The sequence below is a fragment of the Gastrolobium bilobum genome, unplaced genomic scaffold (genome assembly GCF_033153095.1).
Source record: "Gastrolobium bilobum isolate Gb01-03AN ecotype WA unplaced genomic scaffold, APGP_CSIRO_Gbil_v1 utg27331, whole genome shotgun sequence".
In the NCBI taxonomy this organism is placed as follows: domain Eukaryota; kingdom Viridiplantae; phylum Streptophyta; class Magnoliopsida; order Fabales; family Fabaceae; genus Gastrolobium; species Gastrolobium bilobum.
The window spans coordinates 145,670-170,374 of record NW_026896532.1 but is presented as its reverse complement, the minus strand read 5'-3'; the positions used below and the strand labels follow the sequence as shown (position 1 = coordinate 170,374).

The following is a 24,705-nucleotide window of genomic DNA, read 5'->3' as shown; positions in this document are numbered from 1 at the left end:
GTAATCCTAATCAAAAACACAATTTACATAACTTAAATATAGTAATCAAATGAAATATATAATTTCATAATAATTGAATCAAATATCAACTTCATCATATAAATAAAATATTCTCATCATAATCAGATAAAATATCAACTTCAATATTCATATATATTCTCATCATAATCACATCAAATTATCAACTTCAATATATATTCACATCGAATCAAATATTATTCATAATCTTTATTAAGTTTATTTAGTGTATGTAGTGGGAAGAGAACCATGGTAGACCCGAAAAATCATGTTGCCAGTCTACGCCGTGACGCGGGAAACCCTATTGCCAGCCATGTATAATCAAAATTAGCAATCATCAAAATATCAAATCCTAGTGTGCACACCTCTTCCCAAAGTTGCTACTAGTATCCCGGGAATCCCTATTGTCAGATACCACTTTGGGAATAACGGAAAATATCATTGTCACATCATGTAATATCGAAGGCATAAAGCTCAAAGGTTATCTTCATCACTTTCAGGATGTACCATCCCAAAAGTTATCTTCCCACTATTATTTATTACAATCACTTACAATCAATAAAATTCAATCTTGTCACAATCTTTATAATTGGAAAGTTTCCTCAAATATTTTTCATAATTTCACATCAATTTAATCAGGAGTAAATTTTCCAAATTCAATTTTTCAAGGATAGTTACATATAATATATGAAAGCATCCTAAAATTCTCCAAGGATTAAGATTACATTTAACAAATTTAATATAAAATTATCCTACGATCACCTAAAGGATTAAGTATACCAAATTTCATCTAAAACTAATTTAAGATGCCCTAAGGATTAGGATTACATTAAACAAAATTTCTTACAAAAGTTAATCTATTATTTCTAAAGCATTAGGATTATACCCAACAAATTTCATATAAAACTAGCCTAAGAGCACCTAGGGATTAGGATTACATAAATTAATTGATTATTCCATGAGGATTAGAATCGCATCTAATAAATTTAATATAAAACATAACTAGGGGTGATAAACGAGTCAGGGGCCTTTGGCTCGGCTCGTGAAGGCCTGAGCTTACATGCCTAATATTGGTTGTTGGAACCAGGCTTGAACTTGTATAAAAGCTCGTTTAGTAAAAAGGGATCAGGCTCCAATTTAAAAGCTCGGCCTTGGAGCCTCTCAGGCTGGCCTAGTATATTAATTTTTATTTTTATTTATATTTTTTAAATTATTTGTAATAGCCCTCTCTCTCCTCTCAATCCATTTCACCCCTATTTTATTAGTTAAACAGACTTTTTGAATGATTTTGTTCTATATTATGCTGTTTGGATATACATTGAATTTTTTTTTTTTTGGTAAACAGATATACATTGAATTTATTAATATTTATGGAATTACTAGTGTTGTTGATTGTATATTTTGTTTGGATAAATTTTTGTTATCTTATTTTTTTCTAACAGGCTAAATCAGGCTTTTATTTTTTGTAAATAAGGTAGGCCACAGACCGATAATTATATTTGTAACAAGTATGTTAGCTTGGTAAGGCCGACACATTTAAACACAGACTTAGCCTTTTAAGACCAAAGCTCGGCTCGGCTCGGCCCGTTAACACCCCTAAACATAACTATAGTGCCTTAAGCATCAATATTACATCAAACAAAAATCATATAAAGCTAACCATTGACTCTCTAGGGATTAGGATTACATATAAAGATTATGCCCAAATTTCATATAAAAGAGATAACCTACAAATACCTAGGGATTAGGATTACCTGGTCTCCGTGTTGGCTACCAAAGGAAAATAATAAAATAAAATAAATAAAAATTTGAAGTAAGAAAAGAGAAAGTAGAGGAGAAGAGAAGTGGAGAAATGTTGAGGATTGAGAAGTGATTTGGTTTGGTTAGGTTAAGCTCCTATTTATAACTGTAGTTTTGAAACCGAGACATTAACTACAGGTAATATCAAAAGTCATCACACTTATTACAATTATTAAAACTGCAAGTAATATCTATGGTCATCATAATTATTTTAACTATTATTAATATATTAATGGTTACAAAATTAAATAAAAAAAAGTAATTGTTGGCATTTACTAATTAAATGATAACCAACCATAACTGTTGAACGTTACAACTAAAACCACCACTAATTAAGGTTACAGTTTTATAGTCAATTTATAACACACTATTAGCAATAAATGCCTATAACACTATAAGGGTACACACTACTATTATTTAATATTACTATTATTATTATTATTATTATTTTTACTATTTTTCTAGAATATTACACCAATAGACATTAATAGGGAATACTTGAAGAATTGATAGGGAATAAAATAACAAAAAAGAAAAATTCTTTTCAACCGAGAAGTCAAATTAATTAAAATAAGATTGTCTCATTCTTAGAAGTGGGGATTATAATGTGGGATACATAAGAAAATTGAGAGAAAAAATCTTGGATAGAAATAATACTAAACAACAAAATATCAATTTCGATTTTGATCTCGCTTGACACCTTTTTTTGAAGTCTACAAAAAAATTAATTAATTATGTTTCTTAAAATTAAGCCCAATAGACATTAATAGGGAATAATTGAAGAATTGATAGGGAATAAAATAACAAAAAAGAAATATTCTTTTCAACCGAGAAGTCAAATTAATTAAAATAAGATTGTCTCATTCTTAGAAATGGGGATTATAGTGTGGGAATTAAGAGGTGCTAAATGAACTAGGGGCCTTTGGCTTGGCTCGTGAAGGCCTGAGCTTACATGTCTAAAATTGGTTGTTGATACCAGGCTTGAACTTGTATAAAAGCTCGTTTAATAAAAAGGCCTCAGGCTTCAATTCAGAAGCTCGGCCTTAGAGCCTCTCAGACTAGTCTAATATATTATTATTTTTTATACTACTTGTAACAACCCTCTCTTTCTCTTCAACCCATTTCATCCAATTTTATTGATTAAACAGACTTTTTGAATAATATTTTTCTATATTATATTGTTTGGATATACATTGAATTTATGAATATTTATGGAATTACTAATTTTGTTAATTGTATATTCTATATAGATAAATTTTTGTTGTCTTATATTTTGTAAACAGGCTAACATGTTAAATCAGACTTTTATTTTTTGTTAATAAGTCAGGCCATAGGCCGATAGTTATATTTATAACAGGCAACAGGCTTGGTCAGGCTGACGCATTTAAACACAGGCTGAACCTTTTAAGACCAAAGCTCGGCTCGGCTTGGCCCGTTAACACCCCTATGTGGGATACATAAGAAATTTGAGAAAAAAAATCTTGGATAGAATAATACTAAACAACAAAATATCAATTTCGATTTTGATCTCGCTTGACACCTTTTTTTGAAGTCTACAACAAAATATCTGGTACATTTGAATCTAAGATAATACTTGTCGTATATTTTGTATTTGTTATTCCAATTTTCCGTATATAATTAAAAACACATAAAAATGGGAGATACAGAGAGACAATTAGAGTATAATAGAGTTAAAAATAATTAACAAATATTAAAAAAATTTAAACCCTTGATCCTCGCAAGCTGGACTATTATGATGTTCTAAGAAGATTGATTATTTGTCAAAAAACGTTTGCACTTCATCCACACACTGCTCCCACAAAGTGCATTCAAGCTTGTGACCCTTATTTTCGTAGAAGTTTCATGCACTATTTTAATATATCAAAATGAAATTTAACAGATAAACAATAAATATTCCACAGACATAACATAAATACCTAAGATTGTCAATCTATAACACAACCATTTTTGCAGACATGCAAAGAACCCTTGAGAGTAGCATAAATCTTTCCACCCTACAAAATACTTACATTAGTAAATCAATCAAAACCAAATCAAGCAACAACAGAGTTGCCAAAAACGAATCGAAAACTATTACATGTTCATCTAACAGAACCATATCCACATTATCATCAAAATCTTTACGCTGAAAATTAGGAACCTTCCAACTATTTACCACCCTAACTTTAATCCTCCGATCGTCCTTGGTAGGATTAAGATCCTTTATGAAATCATATTTGAAGTACATAGCTTAAGCAGTCGAAGAAGAGAAATTGACCTAAACAAAAAGAAATATGTTAAACAGAAAGTGATTACCAAAGGAAAATATGATTACAACACATCTTATTTATAGAGAAAGTATTTCGTTTTTTAACTAAATTTTATTGTAACAATTAATAGCTTAACAATCAAAGTAGTGAGTCATTAATATAGATGTCTGCCACCAATTAATTTTGAATTTTAAATATATTCTCATCAACTTCAAGTTTAAATTTAAAATTTAAAATTGAAAAATTAGTGGGACATTAATACAGTTGTCTGCCACTAAAGAATTTTGAATGTGACATATTATCTCACCTATTTATTAAATTTTAATTTTCAAATAATAAAAAGTTTTCAAAAGAAGTAACTTTTCAAACTAATCTTCAGTGTGAATACAAAGCTAAGAATGAAGGACAGTGCGATATGTCAACAAAGTTTCCATGAGTGGGTTTAAGATTCTATATATTAAGACTATTGAACTCCTAATAATTAAATATATATTTTAATTTTGCATCTCATGATAAAAATGAAGTAATATATTTTATTTTATTTTTATGAAAAAATATAACACTAGTTAGTAGTTAGTACTTGGTGCCTTCCTGGAAGTTTCTAGGAAGTTTTACTTGTCTCTTCCAAATTAAGCTCACAAGACTATCCAATTTTCATCTTTTATTGTCAAACAAAAGAAATAATAAATTATGATTGAAAAAGAGAAGAAACAAGACTTTTTCTCACTCTCTCAACGCTTTTTTTTTATTATCATCAAATTGAAATCAATAGCCAGTGCTTGGCGTGAGGCTAAAACATCTTGTAAGTTAATTCCTCTTCAATATATATATATATATATATATATATATATATATATATATATATATATATTCTTTGTGTAGACATAGCAACGCGTAGAAAAAAACACACACACTAAAAAATGATTATGTCTTGCCTAATCCAACTATCTTCTGTTCATTTTTGACCAGATATTTTGTGGTTATAATTTATCAATTAGAATATATATTTTTTAATTGTTTATAAATTAAATATGTGTTCATTTAATATAATTTGATTGGAGACTATAACGACTTCTACCTCTAACCAACAATTAACTTATTACTACGGTATACGGGATTATATATGTATATATTTTATCTGCACGAATTTAATGTTTTGAAAAAACATAGTTGATGATCATCACTTCCGAGAAAAGAATCTTATGACAGATGTTGATTATTATTATTATTTTTTTGGTACATTGCCAGGAGATATCCTCTGTCCCCCAAAGATTTTCCAAAAAATTGCTTGATGCAGGATTTGATCCCTGCACCAAGCAATCTCTTGGGAGCTCAGCTGCCAACTGAGCTACCCTTGGGGGTTAGATGCTGATTATTTTATGACCACATAATTTAACATATCAAGCTAAGGGAAATATTATATTAATAAATTTTTATAAATAATAGCATGTATTATAAAAAATACACTTGATTAGTAATGTATTTTGAAGAGTATATAGTGTAATTGTAAAAGTTTGTAACAAATCATTCCCTTTTAAGTTAATATGTGTTATCGAGCTTAATTGTTAAAATACGACGGATATGTTATCAAAAAAAAAAAAATACGACGGATATTGTATTTACAACTTCTTTTCTTTATAATTTTTTACAATCACTGTTATAATTATTTAATCAAATTAATGGCTCACGCTTAATATTATTTTGTAATTATTAATTTGATTTTGATTCAACAACCATAAAAATAATTTTAAGAAATTATAGAAAAAAAGAAGTTATAAATATGATCTCACTTATAAAATATTACTTAATGTATTTGATGGTAATTTTCTCTACTATAACACCCCTAATACACAAGAGAATAATACCTAGCTTTGAAATATAGACATAAATTTGGAAGTAACCTTTATTACTATTTTTTGTTAACAAAAAATAAATTATATATTTAAAAAGAGATTAATATTTCATATATTATAGGAGATAAAGTTTATGAGGCTCATGTTAAATCATGTGAAGAAAAAAAAATGGAGGTGAGAGCATTTGTTCAAATCTCTCCGGTACTACTTTTGAGAGGGGTTTAAAGTCTTAATACTGAACCCGCCCGAATCGGATTAGTTGCGAAGCAATGAATCGATTAGAATATTTTCAAAAAAAAGAAGAAAAGAAAAAACGAAGAAGAAAAAAATCATGGGCCCTGTACACTTTTATATGTATATCGAAAATAAAATTATCTCATATAATATGAGAAACACGAATCCTATTTAAAAAATAGCAAATGCACTTATGAAAAAAAAACGATTTTTTATAACATTTTATCATTGATCAATTTATTTTTTCTTCCTAATTACTCTCACTAACAAGTATTGGTATTTATTTAATTTTTAAAATTTAATTTTTTCTCTTTATTTATGTATGATTAGTTATAAAACGCCCGTAACATTTTTATATAAAAACTTTCATAGTAAATAACAGTGGTGATATTTTTGAACATTCATAAGATGATGAGTGATGACACTGCATTATTTTAACAAAATTAAAGGTATTTAAAATGCAATCGGGTTTGTTACGATCTTAAATACTCAATAAATTTACACTGAGGTTAAGGTTTAATTAACTGTTTAAGGTTTTGGTTTCTTTGTTTATTTTTAATGAAATGTCAGCAAACGTTACACGCTAACAATTTCAACTTTCCAAATTGACATTGTCAAAGTCTTTCTTTTTCTCTACGGGTCTCTTGTTATTATTTTTTTAATGAGTTCGTTTTTTCTGCATTTAATGCAGATAAGTTATTTGCAGTAAGTCCAATATGACGTCGTTTTGGGACAGAAATCATGATAATTTTGTAATTTTAATTTATTTCAGGGTTATAATAGTCTTTATATTATAATTTTTTAAGATTTTAATACCCAAACGACGTCGTTTTGAGAATAAATGCAGATAACTTATCTGCATTAACTACAGAAATATTTTTCCCCTTTTTTAATTTTTTTGATGCCAGCCGGACTTGGCATTTTTTTATAAGTATCAGCTCGTCCTCTTCAAAAATATATTTTATAAAAATCAAATTCAGGTTTTATGAAAGCAATTTTAATGCTTTCCAACAATGAAAAATAATATTAGTCTTTATTTTTATTTTTTAATATACCACACGTGAATATGCCACTTAAAAGTTAAAATAACCCCGTTTAGTATAATTGATTAACGTTTTTTATATTATTAAAAATAAAATTATCTCTTATTTATATATATATATATATAGGGGTAGGATCCATTGACACCGGTGTCAAATTTTGAAATTTGACACCAAATCCTAACCGTTGATTTCTGTCAATCAACGGTTATCATTTATTGGGAATTAATGATTAATTAATAAGTGTAATTTCCAATAAATGATAATCGTTGATTGACGGAAATCAACGGTTAGGATTTTATGTCTAATTTCAAAGTTTGACACCGGTGTCAAATATATCCTGCCCCATATATATATATATATATATATATATATATATATATATATATAAAATAAATGTGAAACTCATGTGAAGCAGCCATGTAAAAAAATAAAAAATAATAATCAAACGCATATATATATATATATATATATATATATATATATATTAATATTCGAATCGATTTATTGCTTTGTTAGAGATAAATTTAAAGCCTTAATTTTCGATTTGCCCCAAATCAAATTAGTTGCGAAACAATGAACCGATTGATATATTTAAAAATAAAATAAAATTAAAGATCTAAACCCTTTAAAAAAAATTACCGCAATGGATCGTACACAATGTGATTCTAAAAATATTTTCCTCAATTAAAGAAACTTCCTTTTTAGTTATCTTTGTCTTAAAACTCTTATTTTATGTGTCAGAATGTCCTTGTGCTAGTTTCCCCCCATCATCAACAAGCCTATAAAAATGCATTCTTTCACTTTAATGGGTGCAAAATAGTTTGTGGGGTTTTCACTTCATACAGGTCTTACTCTTTCTTTGCATGTTATTTATCCTTGTTATTCTTGATTATTGCTGCTTGTTCATACCCTTTTCTGTAACTTAATCTCATTTACATTGTACTTGAAGTCTTCCATTGATTCCTAGCCCAACTGTGATTCCTCTTAGGTTATAATGCTTCATTTTGTTGTATAGTATAGTCTATATGTGTTAACTTTGAAATTTGAACACAAGCACAGATACTTGTAGAGTCAGGATCACTGGCTTAAAGGGCATAGATGTGTTTGTTATTGTTAACTCTTTTACTAAAACTGGTGAGGTTGGATGGTACATGCATTTCAATGATTGTATTGTTAGTTGAGGTCAATTTAATTGGTTTGTTCCAAGCTTCTGAATATTTAAGATGAGGAGGGGATTCATTACTTCTCTCTTGCTACAAGTTGTTCCACTTGTTAATCTTTTTGTGTCATCTGAAAATTCCCAATGTAAAGATACATATATCATTCTACAATTAACTTTCTGCCAGATAAGAACAAGGATCTTCCTTATGATGTATTAAGTTCCTTCTGGCTTTGTCACTGATGTACAGTCTTTGGCTTTTCACTGCACTGGTTATTTAATGTCTTGTAATTTATATTCTTCCCTTTCAAGTTTCTAGCTAAATTGGACTTTTTCATTTTAAAATTGCTGTTATGGTAAAGAAATATATATATATATATATATTGATGTTTTGTTTATTTCAAAAGATTACAGAATCATCAAGGAAACATGGCTCATTTTGAAAAAGATGAGGTGCCAATGCTGTCAGAAACACATGCTCGACATCAATCTGATGAAGCTGTGGATTATAATTTCCGGAGGCTTGTATACCGGACACGAAGTGCAACAATTTCTATTCCTATGGTCTCCATGGATCCCAATGAGAGAGAGGCTAGTCTTGTGGGACATACTGGTCCACTTTGTAGTGTGAGAAAAATCCCCTTTAAACAGATGAGTGGTCCACTGTATGCTACCCATGGAACTGGAAATCTTTTGCATCAGAGTATTGTTGTGACAGGAAACGAAGTAGCGGAGAGCAAGGAAGAAAAATTTTCTACTCGAGAAGGCACAAACAAAAGTAATTGGAATAACAAATATGATAGAAAAAATGAACACTTACTGAGGTCTGGGCAACTGGGAATGTGTAATGATCCTTATTGCACTACTTGCCCTACTTACTTCAAGGCCTCGTCTCTAAGAAATCCAATAGCTTCGACTATATTTGATCCCAAGGTGTCTTTCTTCCTAAAATAGACTGTTAGTTCTTCTTAAATTTATGAAAAAAATGACTTCTATGTTTTGAAGTTGACTTCAATTATGTACTGCATAGTAACAAATTTGTGCTACACATCTTTATTCTGACCAAGGTCAGGAGTTTACTATGATGACTTTTAAAAAAATAATAATTTATAGATATTTGATTGAATTATACTGTGCTCAAGTGTTTCTTAAGTAGCCAACATTTTTCATATTTATGCACAGCCTTACTTTTATATTGCTTTCATTGTCAATCAATATGATGAATATACTTTTTTAGTTATATAGTTGTGGCTTTTGCACTTCTACATCATCTATATTTATGTTAGATATCAAGATGGTGAATAGTATTTCTATGAAAAGTATTCTGTTTCAATTGCTATTTACTTTTATATATATATATATATATATATATATATATATATGCATAAGAAAAGATTGTGGATTTAGTGTCTTAAGGCCCTATTTAGATCAAGCATCTAAAGCTTGCATGCTACGTGATTTTGGTCTATCAGGAATAGCCGCTGTTTTAGAAAATTCAGAATATATACAAAATTCAAAGTAACAAAATAATTGATTTACAATCTAGAAAATAATTGTTTGGTTTTGAATCACCCACTTGGTGATGCTTTTCTCCTATGAATATGAGCTCCTAGACAGGTTAGCAGCTCCTATTGCCATTTCTCAAAACAAATCTGAACTATAGGGACTAAATTGAATTTTTGTGAAACTTTAAGGATTAAGTAATTTAACCTCTTGTAATAGTATTTATAATTGCCAAATGATCCTTATTCCCTTTACTTTAGGTACACTACAAGAAACCACTCTCTTAACCCGCACAATTTCGTTATTACCATACTCTTAAAATTTGTTTTAAAGCTGAATCTATTTGTATTGTTCTTTTTTGTTGATATCATTGTCTGATTTAGGTGCAATAGAAGTATTGTCAATCGACAATTTCAAGCTGTCTCATTATTTATGCAACACTTATTTTTTTAACACTGATAAACTTTACTGTATATCAGTATACTTGAACTTCTTCTGACCTTTTCATTTGCATTTGTAGACATTTATGTGCTGTCACTTTCACATAACCAAGGGTACTTTTGTTCATGTTTTAAATGTTTACAGTTCCACAATGCTCTTGATGGGGATGCCAAGGGTTTTGGGGGAAAACTTTTTTCTTTCTGCTCTTCATATGTTCCTGGGGTTATGAACCCTCACACTAAAATCGTACAACAATGGAACAAGATTTTGGCCATTTTTTGCATGGTGGCAATTTTTGTGGATCCATTGTTTTTCTTCTTAATCTATGTGCAGAAGGTATGATTCTTTTCCTTTTATTTAAATACCAAGATTTCCCTCGTACTACTTTTGCAAATTTACTTTACATCGTTCCAATTCATTGTATGCAGGATCATAAATGTATTGTTATCAACTGGACATGGACAAAAGTACTTGTTTCACTGAGAAGCATGACTGATTTTCTATATTTCTTGAACATTCTTCTCCAGGTAATTTATCAGAAAGTCCCCCTCCCCCTTACCATACGTTTGAATTTTTCTAATCTGTATATTCTTAGAATGGTGTCATATTACTAGCTTGAAGAATATAATAGCTCCTTCAATGACAGCAAGTTTTTGTTATTCAATTTTACTATTTTTGAGAAGGTAAAGATGTTGAAAGTGTATGTCAGAAGAGCTTTCTAGGTACAGAATAACACAGTTTAGGTTTGTTCTTGTGTCATGCATAATTGTTGACTATAGAATAATTAGATCATTGAAGCTTCAAAAGCGCGCTAAATATTTCCTGTAAACTGCTGCATCTTAGTAAATAAAGAAGCAGGCTAGTCTCTTAGTGCCACTTGAAACAGAAGAGTGTTAGGCCTTGCCATCATGTCAATCATACTTGTCTCAAAGATATACAGCTCTTTACGGGGGTGTTTCTTATTTTACTCTGTCTTCTCTTTATTGTTTTTTCAATGAATGCATATAGACAATTTTAATAGATGGGGAGAGCTAGGAACAAGTAGCTGGGGGAAATAAGGTATATCTAGAAAACTTCATGAGGAAACTTAAATGATACATTTGAGCATATGATGATGTCATGGAAAGGATTGATATGTGTGGCTCCAGCTTAATAGTAATAATGAAAATCCTCTTATGCATCTCTTCAAGTAGCATTCATCATCTTAAAGCAACAAAGTTCTTGTTGAAGTAACGAATGCACTCCGTTAAGCTACAATGCATGAGATTCCGGATGAGACTTCCTCTATACTTTCCACAATAATATGAACTCTGATGAGCATAATAATATTCAAACCAGAAAAAGTTAAAGAAGAGATCCACATAGTATATACACTAGGAATGTGATTTACTTACTCTCTGGTGGTGGATCAAGTACTAAAGATAATTATTATAAATGTAATAATTATTATGTTACTGTAATTTGAGACATAGTGTAGGTAATTTAGGTATTAGGGTTCAATTATTAACTTTATCTTCCCACTTAATATAAGCCAACCCGAAGGATGTCATTCAATTTGAATAAAATTTCAGTATCCCGTTCTGTAAGTATGTCCTGAATCTTGTTGCGTTCCCCATCCCTAATTTCACATCAACCATCTTACCAGAGTCATGCTCATCTAACTCAAGCCCAAAGCTAATTGATCCAGGCCCAACTCATCAAACTTACTCTTCCTCTTCACATGGGATCAAGCCACGTGGAACCAATCACAACATATGAAGAATAACTAACTCAGCTCTCAGTTTGTTAGTCAGTTAGGAATTTGTTGTAAACCTTTAAGCTTTAATCATTGACTATATATCTAAACTTTGTAATCGTTTTACGAATGTGAAGAAGAATGATTCATTTTTACATTTTGAGATGGTATCAGAGCTCTCATTGAGCTCTGGTATTCTGCTTCGAAGAGTTCTTTCCTTTCGTTCGTTCTTACTTCGTTCGTTTGTTCTTCTTTCAATTTCTTTCTGATTTTCTTCAATCAGTTTCATGGCGAATCTTGTTCACGTTCCTGATCCACAAACTAACCCCTCTAATCCTTTGTTCTTGCATCCGAATGAAAGTCCAGCTTTAGTTTTGGTTTCACCACTCTTAAATGGTGAAAACTATCACTCATGGGCTCGAGGGATGAAGATGGCTCTAATTTCCAAAAACAAGCTCGGTTTCATCGATGGAAGCATTCCTGCACCAGATCCAGATGAACCTACATTTTCTGCTTGGCAAAGATGTGATACGATGGTGATGGCATGGATTCAAAGATCCATATCAGCGTCTATAGTGAAATCAATCATTTGGATAGAACATGCTCGTGATACTTGGTTGGATTTACAAGAACGATTTTCTCAAGGAGATGTGTTTCGAATCTCCGATTTGATGGAAGAAGCTTTTCGATTACATCAGGGAGACAGATCTGTTGCTGATTATTATACACACCTCAAAACAGTTTGGGATGAGTTAGACAATCTCAAACCTCTCCCTAATTGCATCTGTGTTGTTCCATGTGTGTGTGGAGCAATCACCAGAATGAGAGAATATCGCGAACAAGAACAAGTTATACGGTTCTTGAGAGGATTAAACGACCAATTTGCATCTGTAAGGTCTCAAATCATGCTGCTAAGTCCATTACCAAACATCAATAGGTCCTTTTCACTTGTTTCTCAGCAAGAAAGGCAATTCAAATTGGATAATCATGTGCCTGATGCGAATCAATCATCTGTTTTTAATGTCACAAACCGAAGAGGAGGTCCTAGTTCTGGAGGTAGATTTAATGGCACATTCAATAATGGCACATCTAACAATGGCAGAGGAGGTCCTATTTACAGAGGAAGAGGTCGAAGTTTTGGAGGCAGATCTCAACCTAACCGCATATGCACTCATTGTGGCAGAAACAACCATACAATTGAGACATGTTATCAGTTACATGGATTTCCACCAGGTTATCACACAGGCAATAGAACTTCTAATACAAATGCTGCTAGCACAGATTCTCACAACTTCCATCAAGATGTTTCGGTTGCCTCCAATTCAGAACCTTACATGCATATGACCAAAACTGAATATCAACAGCTGATGGACCTTCTGCATAAGTCTCCTTCTACTGGTCCTCTTGATGCTCCTGCAACAAATCATGTGAGCAACATGGCCCAAGTTTCCAGCATAAACACAACCGAAAGAAACAACAAATCAGGTAGCCCAAATACTCACTGGATTGTGGACACAGGTGCAACAGACCACATCACACATTATATTTCTGTGTTTGCTTCAATTCATGCTATTACTCCTCTTTCAGTAATTCTCCCAAGTGGATCTCAAGTTTATGCTTATTATTCAGGCACCATTCAATTAACTCCCGATTTAGTTCTCCATGACACACTATATATCCCACAATTTCATGTCAATCTGATTTCTGTATCAAAACTTATCACAACCCTTAACTGCTCACTCACCTTTGATTCTGAACTATGCTTCATCAAACAGATCCCATCACAGAGGATGATTGGTACAGCTGAAAGGAGAAATGGCTTGTACATGATAATCAATAAAGAGGCCCAACATACAAATAAAGCAGATGGCTGTTGTGGAGCTATCACAAGCAGTACAGATGAATCTGTCTTGTGGCACAGACGATTGGGGCACCTCTCAAAGAATGTTCTACATAATATGTCTTTGTATTTTCCCTTTATTCCTTCTGCACATGTAACTCCATGTGATGTGTGTCACTTAGCAAAACAACGAAGACTTCCTTTTAATTCCAGTGAGACTAAAACCAATAGAGTGTTTGATTTGATACATACAGATATCTGGGGTCCATTTTCTACTACATCAATGAATGGTTATCGTTTCTTTCTTACTGTGGTTGATGATTACTCACGATTTACATGGATATTCCTTATGAAACACAAAAGTGAAACTCGTCAGCACATCCATGATTTTGTTGCATTTGCTGAGACACAATTTAAAGTTTCCATTAAATCCATCCGTAGTGACAATGGAATAGAATTTGCTATGACTGAATTCTATAAGAGAAAGGGAATTATTCACCAAACCAGTTGTGTTGAGACCCCCTAGCAAAATGGTTTGGTTGAACGCAAGCACCAACATTTGCTGAATGTAGCCTGTGCCTTCATGTTTCAAGCTAATCTACCACTTCCATTCTGGAGTTATGCCATCCTCCATGCTGCTTATGTTATCAACCTGTTATGCTCCCCTCTTCTGGACAATAAGACACCATACCAGATATTATATGGGAAGGATCCTTTGCTGACACATCTAAAAGTATTTGGTTGTCTATGTTATGCCTCAACCCTGTTGTCTCACCGCACTAAATTTACTCCTCGAGCCCGCAAGGCTGTGTTCTTAGGATTCAAAGAAGGAACAAACGGCTATCTCATATATGATTTGAATTCCAGAGAGTTTTTCATTTCAAGAAATGTGGTGTTTTATGAGTCCCATTTTCCCTTTCATATACCTCATTCATCAGCCAACTCACCATCACATTCCTCTCACCCACACCAACCAAACAACCCTTTTTATGATGTTTTTGGTCCAAACATACAGCCACGTGACCCTCCAAATTCATTCTTATCTGCACCAGATGTCCACCCAACCTTCATCCAAACTCCAACTCATATTCCATCACCTATTCCACTCATCATAAACAATCCCTCATCAACTCACTTACCTGTCAACACCGAACCACATCAACCTCCAAACTTTAACACCTCATCTACTGATACTGATACACTGCATGAGACCATATCTTTAGATCAAGCCACGTCTCAGCCAGATGTCATCATGCATGCCAATCTTCGTCGTTCCTCACGTGACCGAGTTCCTCCACGGTACCTTATTGATTATCATGTTGGGCTCTCCACAGCTACCAAAAGTCATCTATGTGATTCAACCTTTCCCACCAGGTACCCCTTATCTTGTTTTATCTCATATAATACTTGTACTCCCTCATATCAGCATTTTTGTCTCAACTCATCATCTCATATTGAGCCACGCACATACACACAAGCTGCCAAGTCCCAACATTGGCAGCAAGCCATGACAAAAGAATTGGATGCTTTAAAATTGAATAATACTTGGGTGATGGTACCCCTTCCTCCTGGTAAACAAACGATTGGATCCAAATGGGTTTATAAGATCAAATATCAATCCAATGGATCCATTGAAAGATACAAAGCACGCTTGGTTGCCAAGGGCTTCACACAGCAAGAAGGAGTGGATTACTTTGATACATTCTCACCGGTTGCAAAGTTGACTTCTGTTCGCACATTGCTTGCCATAGCTTCGACCAAAAACTGGTTTCTTGAGCAGTTAGACGTTGATAACGCATTTTTACACGGAGACCTCAACGAAGAAGTTTACATGGACCCTCCTCCTGGTCTATCATCTGGGAATCTAGTTTGCAAGCTCCAAAAATCGTTATATGGGCTCAAACAAGCCAGCCGTCGATGGCATGCCAAATTGTCCTCTGCCCTTCTGTCTTTGGGATATATTCAAGCCGAATCAGATCACTCTATGTTCACATTTCGAACTGCCACTTCCTTCACAGTACTACTCATTTATGTTGATGATGCAGTACTCTCAGGTGACTCTATGACAGAAATTCAACGGGTGAAAGACTTCCTTCATGCACATTTTCGCATTAAGGATCTTGGCAAATTACGTTATTTCCTTGGCTTAGAAGTGGCTCGCTCAAAGTCTGGCATACTTCTCAACCAACGAAAATATGCTTTGGAATTAATAACAGATGCTGGCCTCCTTGCTGCTAAACCAATGACTACCCCAATTGTTCCATCCTTCTCTGCCACTCAAGCCCAAAGTCCTCCTTTATCTGATGCCTCCATTTATCGTCGACTCATTGGTAGGTTACTGTATCTAACCACAACTAGGCCAGACATTACATATGCTGTGCACTATTTGAGTCAATTTGTTGCTTCACCTTGTGATCACCACCTTACTGCTGCTCACCGTATTTTACGGTTTTTGAAAAATGCACCTGCTACTGGGCTATTTTATCCTTCACATGGTTCTTTATGCATACGAGCCTTTGCTGATTCCGACTGGGCATGTTGCCCTCTTACTCGCAAATCCATTACTGGTTTCTGCGTATTCATCGGTGATTCACTGGTTGCTTGGCGTTCGAAGAAACAAACGACTGTTTCTCGTTCCTCTTCCGAAGCAGAATACAGAGCTCTAGCTAGCTTGTCTTGTGAATTACAATGGTTCCAATACCTTTTCAATGATCTTGGTTTACCATGGCACACTGCCTCTGTATATTGTGACAATCGCTCCGCTGTATATCTTGCTCACAATGCAACATTCCATGAACGTTCCAAGCACATTGACATCGATTGTCATGTTACTCGTGACAAAATTCGTTCTGGCCTACTTCGTCTTCTTCCTGTATCCTTAGTTCATCAGGTCGCAGATGTCTTCACCAAGTCTTTGTCTTCCTCAGCTTTTGTTTCTGGTATTTCCAAGCTCGGCCTCGTTAATCTCCACGGTCCAGCTTGCGGGGGCTTCTTACCAGAGTCATGCTCATCTAACTCAAGCCCAAAGCTAATTGATCCAGGCCCAACTCATCAAACTTACTCTTCCTCTTCACATGGGATCAAGCCACGTGGAACCAATCACAACATATGACGAATAACTAACTCAGCTCTCAGTTTGTTAGTCAGTTAGGAATTTGTTGTAAACCTTTAAGCTTTAATCATTGACTATATATCTAAACTTTGTAATCGTTTTACGAATGTGAAGAAGAATGATTCATTTTTACATTTTGAGAAACCACTCCATTGAAACAATTATTCCATATATTCTATCAGTGTTGGGACGTTTTCCCTCATATTTACAAACCTAAGATTATTTATTTATTTTTACTTTTTTTTGTGTGAAGAGTATCTATTATTTATTGACAGTCAGCCATATTGATATGGTGTCATCTACCTTATATTAAAAATGGAATGCATTAATTGACTCAGATGAAAAATAGGCTGGATTGCTTTACTATAACCTTATTGTTAGTACATTGCTGCATCTCTGTGTAGTTACGTATGTCTTGTTATGTTTTCTTTCTTTCTTTCTTTTTAATTAGTCGAGGTTAGAAGGAAAAGAAAAGAAAAAAAGTGCCTGAATCTTAAATATGGTTGTTGAGGTTTTTAAGTCTAGTTTGGGTTGCTTCTTTGCAGTTTAGGTTGGCTTATATTTCCCCCGAGTCAAGGGTGGTTGGTGCTGGAGATTTAGTTGACGGTCCCTGGGAAATTGCTTGTAATTATATGAAGGGTTATTTTTTTTTGGACTTTTTTGTTGTATTACCTTTTCCGCAGGTAAATTTCTTCCCATCTCTCTTTCTTCGTAGTTAGCTTATTGTAACTTGGTATTTTTGGTATCCACCTTTATGTTCCACACAAAGTTTATATTGTGAATTGAGATATACATGCCTTACAATTGAACGTGAATGCTAAAATGATATTTTCTCTCCATTTCCTGGTTGTAATCAGATTTGAAGGAAAAAAAAATCTAGTCATCTCATGCAATATCTGTTTTTATTATGGGATTAGGGTTTCACATGAAATTGAGGTTTCTTTTTCTTCTCTTGTTTCTTTTGAAATATCTATTATTAAGTTGTGATATTCTTGTTCTAAATAAATAAGGAGTCCTTGGGAGATGCTGTTACGTTTTTCAGATCTATTGTAATTACTGTTGTTAAAGGCCAAATTTTTAAACAGCTTAAGCTGGTAGGTGCATGCACATAAATAATTTTTATCCATTATGAACTCCTGAATGCACAAGTCTTTCTCCTTGAAGCATAGACATGCCAAAGGTCAACCTTATATTGTGTTGACATTGAAATTAATTAAGAAATCGGGGCCATTGAGATTCTATGTGTTGACAATGAATTGTAGAGGCTTAATACCTTGTTAAGAACCAATTATCCTAAAAGCTTAAGCAGCTAGGTATTGGCTAGAAATGATTTTTATCTATAATAACTTCCATGCTATAGCAGAGTAATGCTCAAGAACCCTAAAGATTTTGTTGTCTTGTTTCTATCTTTATCTTTACAAATGGCTTCTTGTCTTATATCATCATGTTCAATTTCGAAGTGGGCCACAGTTATTACACATTTTAGTGTGTTATTCTGAGGAATAAGTAGTTTGTGGACATGAACATGTGCTTGAGAACAAGTAGGTAGCAGGGGAAGGAAAGGGGATTCAATATCTGAAAAAGACTATGGGTTTATCATGTACTCATCAAACTCCTTGTCATGACATGTAGTGAAATATTTGCAGATAATGATATTGTTGGTCCTTCCAAATTCCTTCGGGTTATCAGGAGCAAATAATGCTAAGAATCTTCTGCGTGTACCAATCCTTGTACAGTATCTTCCCAGATTATTCAGGTTTCTGCCTCTGCTAATTGGCCAGTCTCCCACTGGATTCATATTTGAGTCAGCCTGGGCAAATTTCATTATAAATCTTCTCATTTTTATGCTATCTGGTCATGTTGTTGGTTCTTGCTGGTATTACCTTGGTCTACTGGTGAGTGAAAATGATATTTGAAGCTTCATTTTCAAAAAATTCAAAATTTCTTCCTCTCTAAATTTCATAATTTGCTTCTCACATTGCACAAAACTGGAGAAAAGGTACCCTGCCCAGAACAAAAGGAAAATGCAGAATAAATAGTACTTGATTCACTTGAATTCTCGTGGTTTTCAAGTGGTTGTATATAATACGACAACATGTAATGAGAATTACAGGAAAAATAATGTATGATAGTAGTATGTGGCAGTGTGTGCTCAGAAATTTAATTAGCATTCAATTTACTAACTTTCTCCCTTTCTCCCTCTTCCTTCTTCTAGAGGGTTAATCGATGTTTGCAACATGCCTGGGATAACCTTAATATTACTGGATGCCAGACATTCAATAAGTGTGATCGTGCGTTTCACCAGATATCAGCCCTGTGGATCAACAACACAGATGCCATTGCTTGTTTGAATTCCACTCCCGATAATAATCCTTATTATGGGATCTATGTCAATGCTGTAGAACTTACTATAGAAACTAAGGTGGTCAAAAAATATGTGTATGCGCTGTTTTGGGGCTTCCAGGTATGTATTTCATTCTTTTCCTTTTTTGTTCCTTTGTTAGAGTGTGTGTGTTTCTCCTGCAACAGAAGATAAAATTATCTCTAGCAACCCCAAAACGACGTCATTTTGTGGTTTAGGAAAAAAAAAAATGCGGGGTATTTTGATGAGTTTACATTTCTTCTGTATCATATATCTTACTAAATATCCTGTTTTTCTTTTCCCAAACCCCAAACAAATGTTGTTTTGTGGTTAGAGGAAATAACTTTATCTCATGTGAGAGACGAAATATAAAGTACGTCTTTTTAAGGGTTGAGGGAATTAATGAAGGGTATTTTGGTAATTTTGTTCATTTTTTTTATTATATTAATTTTACCAAAACATCTCTTATTAGCTGCCCCCCCCCCCCCCCCCCCCCCCCCCCCCCCCCCCAAAAAAAAAAGGCCCACACACACACATGTATATATATATGTATATATTGCTAGCCTTCTCTTCATGTGGAAGTTACCATCATGCACTTCTTTAGTTGGATGAAAACACGTCATCTTTTCATAATTAACAAGACCTATTTTAGTAATAAAAATTCCCATTAATTCTTGCAGTGAAACAGCTAAGGTTAAATTATTCAGTAGGTAGTTTTACATAATCTTTAAAGAAGTTCCTATTCTTTAAAACATTTTAATGGCTCTCTATACTTCTAAAAATTTTATAAGTCCCTCTAATGCAACCAAATTTTCAATTTGGTCTCTAATAATTATGAATTTTAATAAATATCCTTGAAATCTTTAACAACAGCACAGGATGGCTTGTAGATTACTATAAGCATCCATTGACAGACTAACAGCCCATCAGTCAATAGGGACTTATTTGAAAAAATTTAAACATATTACGTTGAAAATTTTTAAAGTGCAGGTGCCTCATTGAAAGTATAGTATAACTATAGGGCACATATAAAGTAATTTAACCAAACACTACTACGCTTTTGTAGTATACCACAAATTCTTTTCCCTCTATCAATTCTCATTGTTTATCTCTCCCTCTCTAAAGCCCACCACTGGTAACCCCTTTTGGATTTAGGTGTAGATAAAGCACATCCCCACTTTATGTTGTGCGGGAATTATGATTTAGTTAGAAGAACAACAACCCTATTTAAAGGGACGAACCGGAACAGTGGTAAAGCTGTTCTTTCATGATTCAAAGGTCATGGGTTCAAATTCAGGAAACAGCCTCTTTGCAATATGCAAGGGTAAGGGTGCGTACAAGGATTGCCTTCCACCCTACACTCGCTAGTCGGGTTTAACGGGAAGTGGTTTATTTGGTTTATTAACAACAATGCTATTTGGTACTAAAGCTTTTCTACGAAAGTTGTTACGTATGTCTTATAACCAATCATGCTTGAAGAGACTAAGGTTTGAAAGGTAAATTGGTAATTGACAAACCGCAATAAACTTCTTTCATTTTATTTTTATTAAGTATTATATGGAAACATATTCATACCATTTAGCATTTTTCTTAGAAGAATGGGAAAGACAAAGCTTAAATTCCAGAACTCATGGTCATATATGCTCTAATATCATGTCAAGACCCAACTTGGACCAAAACTAAAAGGCACATAATGATTTGATATCCCTTAACAATTTTACCCTTGTGATCTTTTAATACAGCAAATCAGTACTTTGGCTGGTAATCTAACCCCGAGCAAATTTGAGTTGGAAGTCCTCTTTACAATGACCATCATAGGATTGGGACTCTTACTTTTTGCGCTTCTCATTGGAAACATACAGAACTTTCTTCAGGCTCTTGGACGGAGGTAGGACTTACTGCTTTACTTGCTGTGACCCTTAGCTCTTGGTGACAATAGTGCTCTTAGTCATCTCTTTCCCTTTAAATCAACTTCTGTTTACAGTTCCTTTCATTTGAGAAATTAAAAATGATTCAGACGGATGAATGGCAGCCGTCCCATAAGTGCAATTGTATCAAACTATAGGCTGTAATTCCAAGACATCAGCATGCCTCTTAAGTTTGACTGTACCTCGCATGTGACTCATATTGTCATTAATTTGGACTAGGTACTTAAAGTTGGTCTCGGAAGAAGTCCTCTCTAAGTATTATATCTTGTTAATACTGTATAGGGCATTGTTTTGTCCTTGTTGGTTAGTTTAATTTATCTTATGCTGCGAGTTTCAATTGAACTTTGATAGTGTTGTAATGTGTTTAGGCTCATAACACGCATCTTATATTTTCTTCTGTCCTGCTTCAGGAGGCTAGAAATGCAACTTAGAGGCCGTGATGTTGAGCAATGGATGAGCCATCGTCGCTTACCAGTAGATCTAAGAAGGTATGAAATGTTCTCATTCTTTTCACAAATCACATCCACATTGCCAAAATAATATGTCAATTGGTTAATCCAAATAGTTGCTTGTTAACTTCCCGTCACCTCCTACAACTCCTTTTCTTGACAATGTACATGAAGCAGTATGCTGTTACAATGTGACACAGCTACTGCTTTACACACCGAGTCTCAATTAAATTAGCAACTTCTAAAGACTTATTTTAGTTTTTAAAGAGAGAAAAAAGATAATTTGTAATCTCTCATTGCATCTATTTGTATCTGTCTGCAGTGCAGGTTTTCTTATTAAATATGATTAATCACTATGTGCATTAGTAGTATCCTTAATCCTGAAACTTATGCGGAATAACTAACTGTTGGGAACATCTTATTGGTATGCTGTCTTGCAAAGGCAATCCATTTCCTTATTGATTGTGTCTTAATTTAATGATTTATTTTGTAAATACTGATTTACTCCTCTATTTCTTATTATACTAGACCAGTCTAAATTTTTACAGCATTTGTGTATGTTACAATCATCTGCTTCCCATGAATTAAGTGCTTAGCTATATTAATCGTATTGATATAGACAATGTACATATATGTGGAGCTACTGATTATCATATAATAGAGCATATAGGCCTGAATGCTAAGAAAATAGTATGTCAACTATTTTTTATTTTTTATTTTTATTTAGGTTGTCACATGAATTTAAGAATCACACGTAATGTACAAGTGATAGATATTATGTGTGTCATGCAGGAGAGTACGACAGGCTGAACGGTATTCTTGGGCTGCAACAAGGGGGGTGAACGAGGAAATGCTTCTGGAGAATTTGCCAGAAGATCTCCAGACAGACATAAGACATCATCTCTTCAAATTTGTTAAGAAAGTATGCACTAGAATATTCGTGGCATAAATGGCTAGTAATAATTAAAAATGAAATTATGATTGATCATTATGTGGATTTTAGTTATCTTGTTCATGTCTGTAATGGTTATTTAATTTTCTCTGAGGATCTAAAATATCTGCAGGTTCGAATTTTTGCCCTGATGGATGAGCCAATCTTGGATGCCATCTGTGAGAGACTAAAACAAAAGACATACATCAAAGGAAGTAGAATTTTGAGTCATGGTGGTCATGTGGAGAAGATGGTCTTTGTTGTGCGTGGAAAATTGGAGAGTATTGGAGAAAATGGAATGGGAGTTCCCTTATCTGAAGGGGATGCTTGTGGTGAAGAACTTCTGACATGGTATCTTGAACATTCTTCTGTAAGCACAGGTATAGCAATTGCAATACTTGATGCAATGATAAAATACCTGTTAAATATTTGAAGTACAAATCAGCAGAAGTTGCAATAATCAACAACTTGACCATACTACAAAATCAGAAAAAGCATGTTTCATCAATATGGTTTCTCTTGCAGATGGTAAAAAAGTAAGGCTTCCAAGGCAGAGGTTGCTGAGCAACAGGACAGTAAGGTGCCTAACAAATGTAGAGGCATTTTCACTCCGAGCTGCAGACCTTGAAGAACTCACAACCCTTTTCACAAGATTCTTGCGGAGCCCTCATGTTCAAGGAGCTCTAAGGTCATTCATTCTATTTACTTGCATTTGGGTTTATATTTCACCATAATCTTGACCTTTTTATGACTTAGAGTAATGAAAATCAATTATATCTCTCTCATGCCCCTCATGCAAAACACACTGACGTAATATACATATTACAAATGCGTGATTTTTAACCATGGTTTCTGTTTTCAAAACCATGGCTCTGACATAATGATATGATCATTTTATTATGTTAGGTATGAATCACATTATTGGAGATCCCTTGCAGCAAACCGAATTCAGGTTGCATGGAGATACAGGAAGAAGTGTCTAAGTCGTGCTAATACCTCACAATCAGTTCAAACATTGAGTCGTAGGGTATACTGTAATATATGATTAGCTACCCTTTGTCATAGGTTGTACTTGAAAAAGGGTACTGAAATATATTATTTGAATTGAAAGGGTAATGAAATATATTATTTGAATTGTATGTAAACTGTACAAAGAGTTTTCTATTTAAAGAGATTACATGACCTAATGGGCTAAGTCCAATATAACAAATAAATAAATAAATATTATTATATACAACACTTCCCCTCAAGCTGAGGAATAGATATTTATCATTCTCAGCTTGCTGGTAAGTTTTTGAAATCTGTCTGAAAGAAGTCCCTTTGTCTATACATCAGCTAATTGACTCTCAGTGGGAATATATGGAGTGGTAATCAACCCGCTATCAAGTTTCTCTTTGATGAAATGGCGGTTGACCTTAATATGTTTAGTCCGATCATGTTGAACTGGATTATGAGCTATACAAATAGTGGACTTATTATCACATAGCAACTTAAGAGGTCTCTCATATTTTATTTTGAGATCATCAAGTACAATTTTCAGCCACAATAACTCACAAATGCCTTGAGCCATAGCTCGAAATTCAGCCTCTGCATTTAATCTGGCAACTACATCGTGTTTCTTGCTTCTCCACGTCACCAAGTTACCACAAAGAAACATACAATAACCAGTGGTAGAACGACGTAGAACGGAGGTCAGTCACAGATCTAGCATAATCAGCATAAGTGTAAACTTCTAAAGAGAGATCGCCATCACGCCTGAATAACAATCCTTTACCAGAAATGGCTTTAAGATACTGAAGAATTTTCTCCACTACCTGCATGTGTTTCTCCTTTGGATCGTGCATAAACTGACTGACAACACTAACAGCATAAGCTAGGTCTGGTCTAGTATGAGCGAGATATATCAGTTTCCCAACTAGCCGTTGATATTGTCCTTTATCAATTGGGGAACTCTCCTCTTTATAACCTATCTTGTGATTCTGCTCAATAGGAGTATTCGAGGGTTTACACCCATGCTTTCCTGCTTC

The 24,705-nt window shown here is 33.6% G+C and overlaps 1 protein-coding gene across 1 annotated transcript; it reads left to right on the top strand.

Annotated features, from left to right (window-relative positions):
- Window positions 1-8,806: 8,806 nt before the first annotated feature.
- LOC133300308 (probable cyclic nucleotide-gated ion channel 20, chloroplastic) lies at window positions 8,807-23,723 on the top strand. The gene is made up of 12 exons (XM_061499828.1): window positions 8,807-9,310; window positions 10,466-10,657; window positions 10,750-10,848; window positions 17,554-17,691; window positions 18,655-18,903; window positions 19,224-19,472; window positions 21,113-21,258; window positions 21,709-21,786; window positions 22,540-22,669; window positions 22,812-23,058; window positions 23,204-23,366; window positions 23,585-23,723. The coding sequence occupies exons 1-12, from the start codon at window positions 8,807-8,809 to the stop codon at window positions 23,721-23,723; spliced, it is 2,334 nt and encodes a 777-aa protein (XP_061355812.1).
- Window positions 23,724-24,705: the final 982 nt, after the last annotated feature.

Excerpts from the sequence above, each read along its gene's own strand:
- LOC133300308 (XM_061499828.1), top strand. The coding sequence starts at position 8,807 with ATGGCTCATTTTGAAAAAGATGAGGTGCCAATGCTGTCAGAAACACAT. Across the intron at positions 21,259-21,708 it reads CTTCAGGCTCTTGGACGGAG|GAGGCTAGAAATGCAACTTA; the intron begins GTAGGACTTACT and ends GTCCTGCTTCAG. Across the intron at positions 23,059-23,203 it reads ACATTCTTCTGTAAGCACAG|ATGGTAAAAAAGTAAGGCTT; the intron begins GTATAGCAATTG and ends TTTCTCTTGCAG.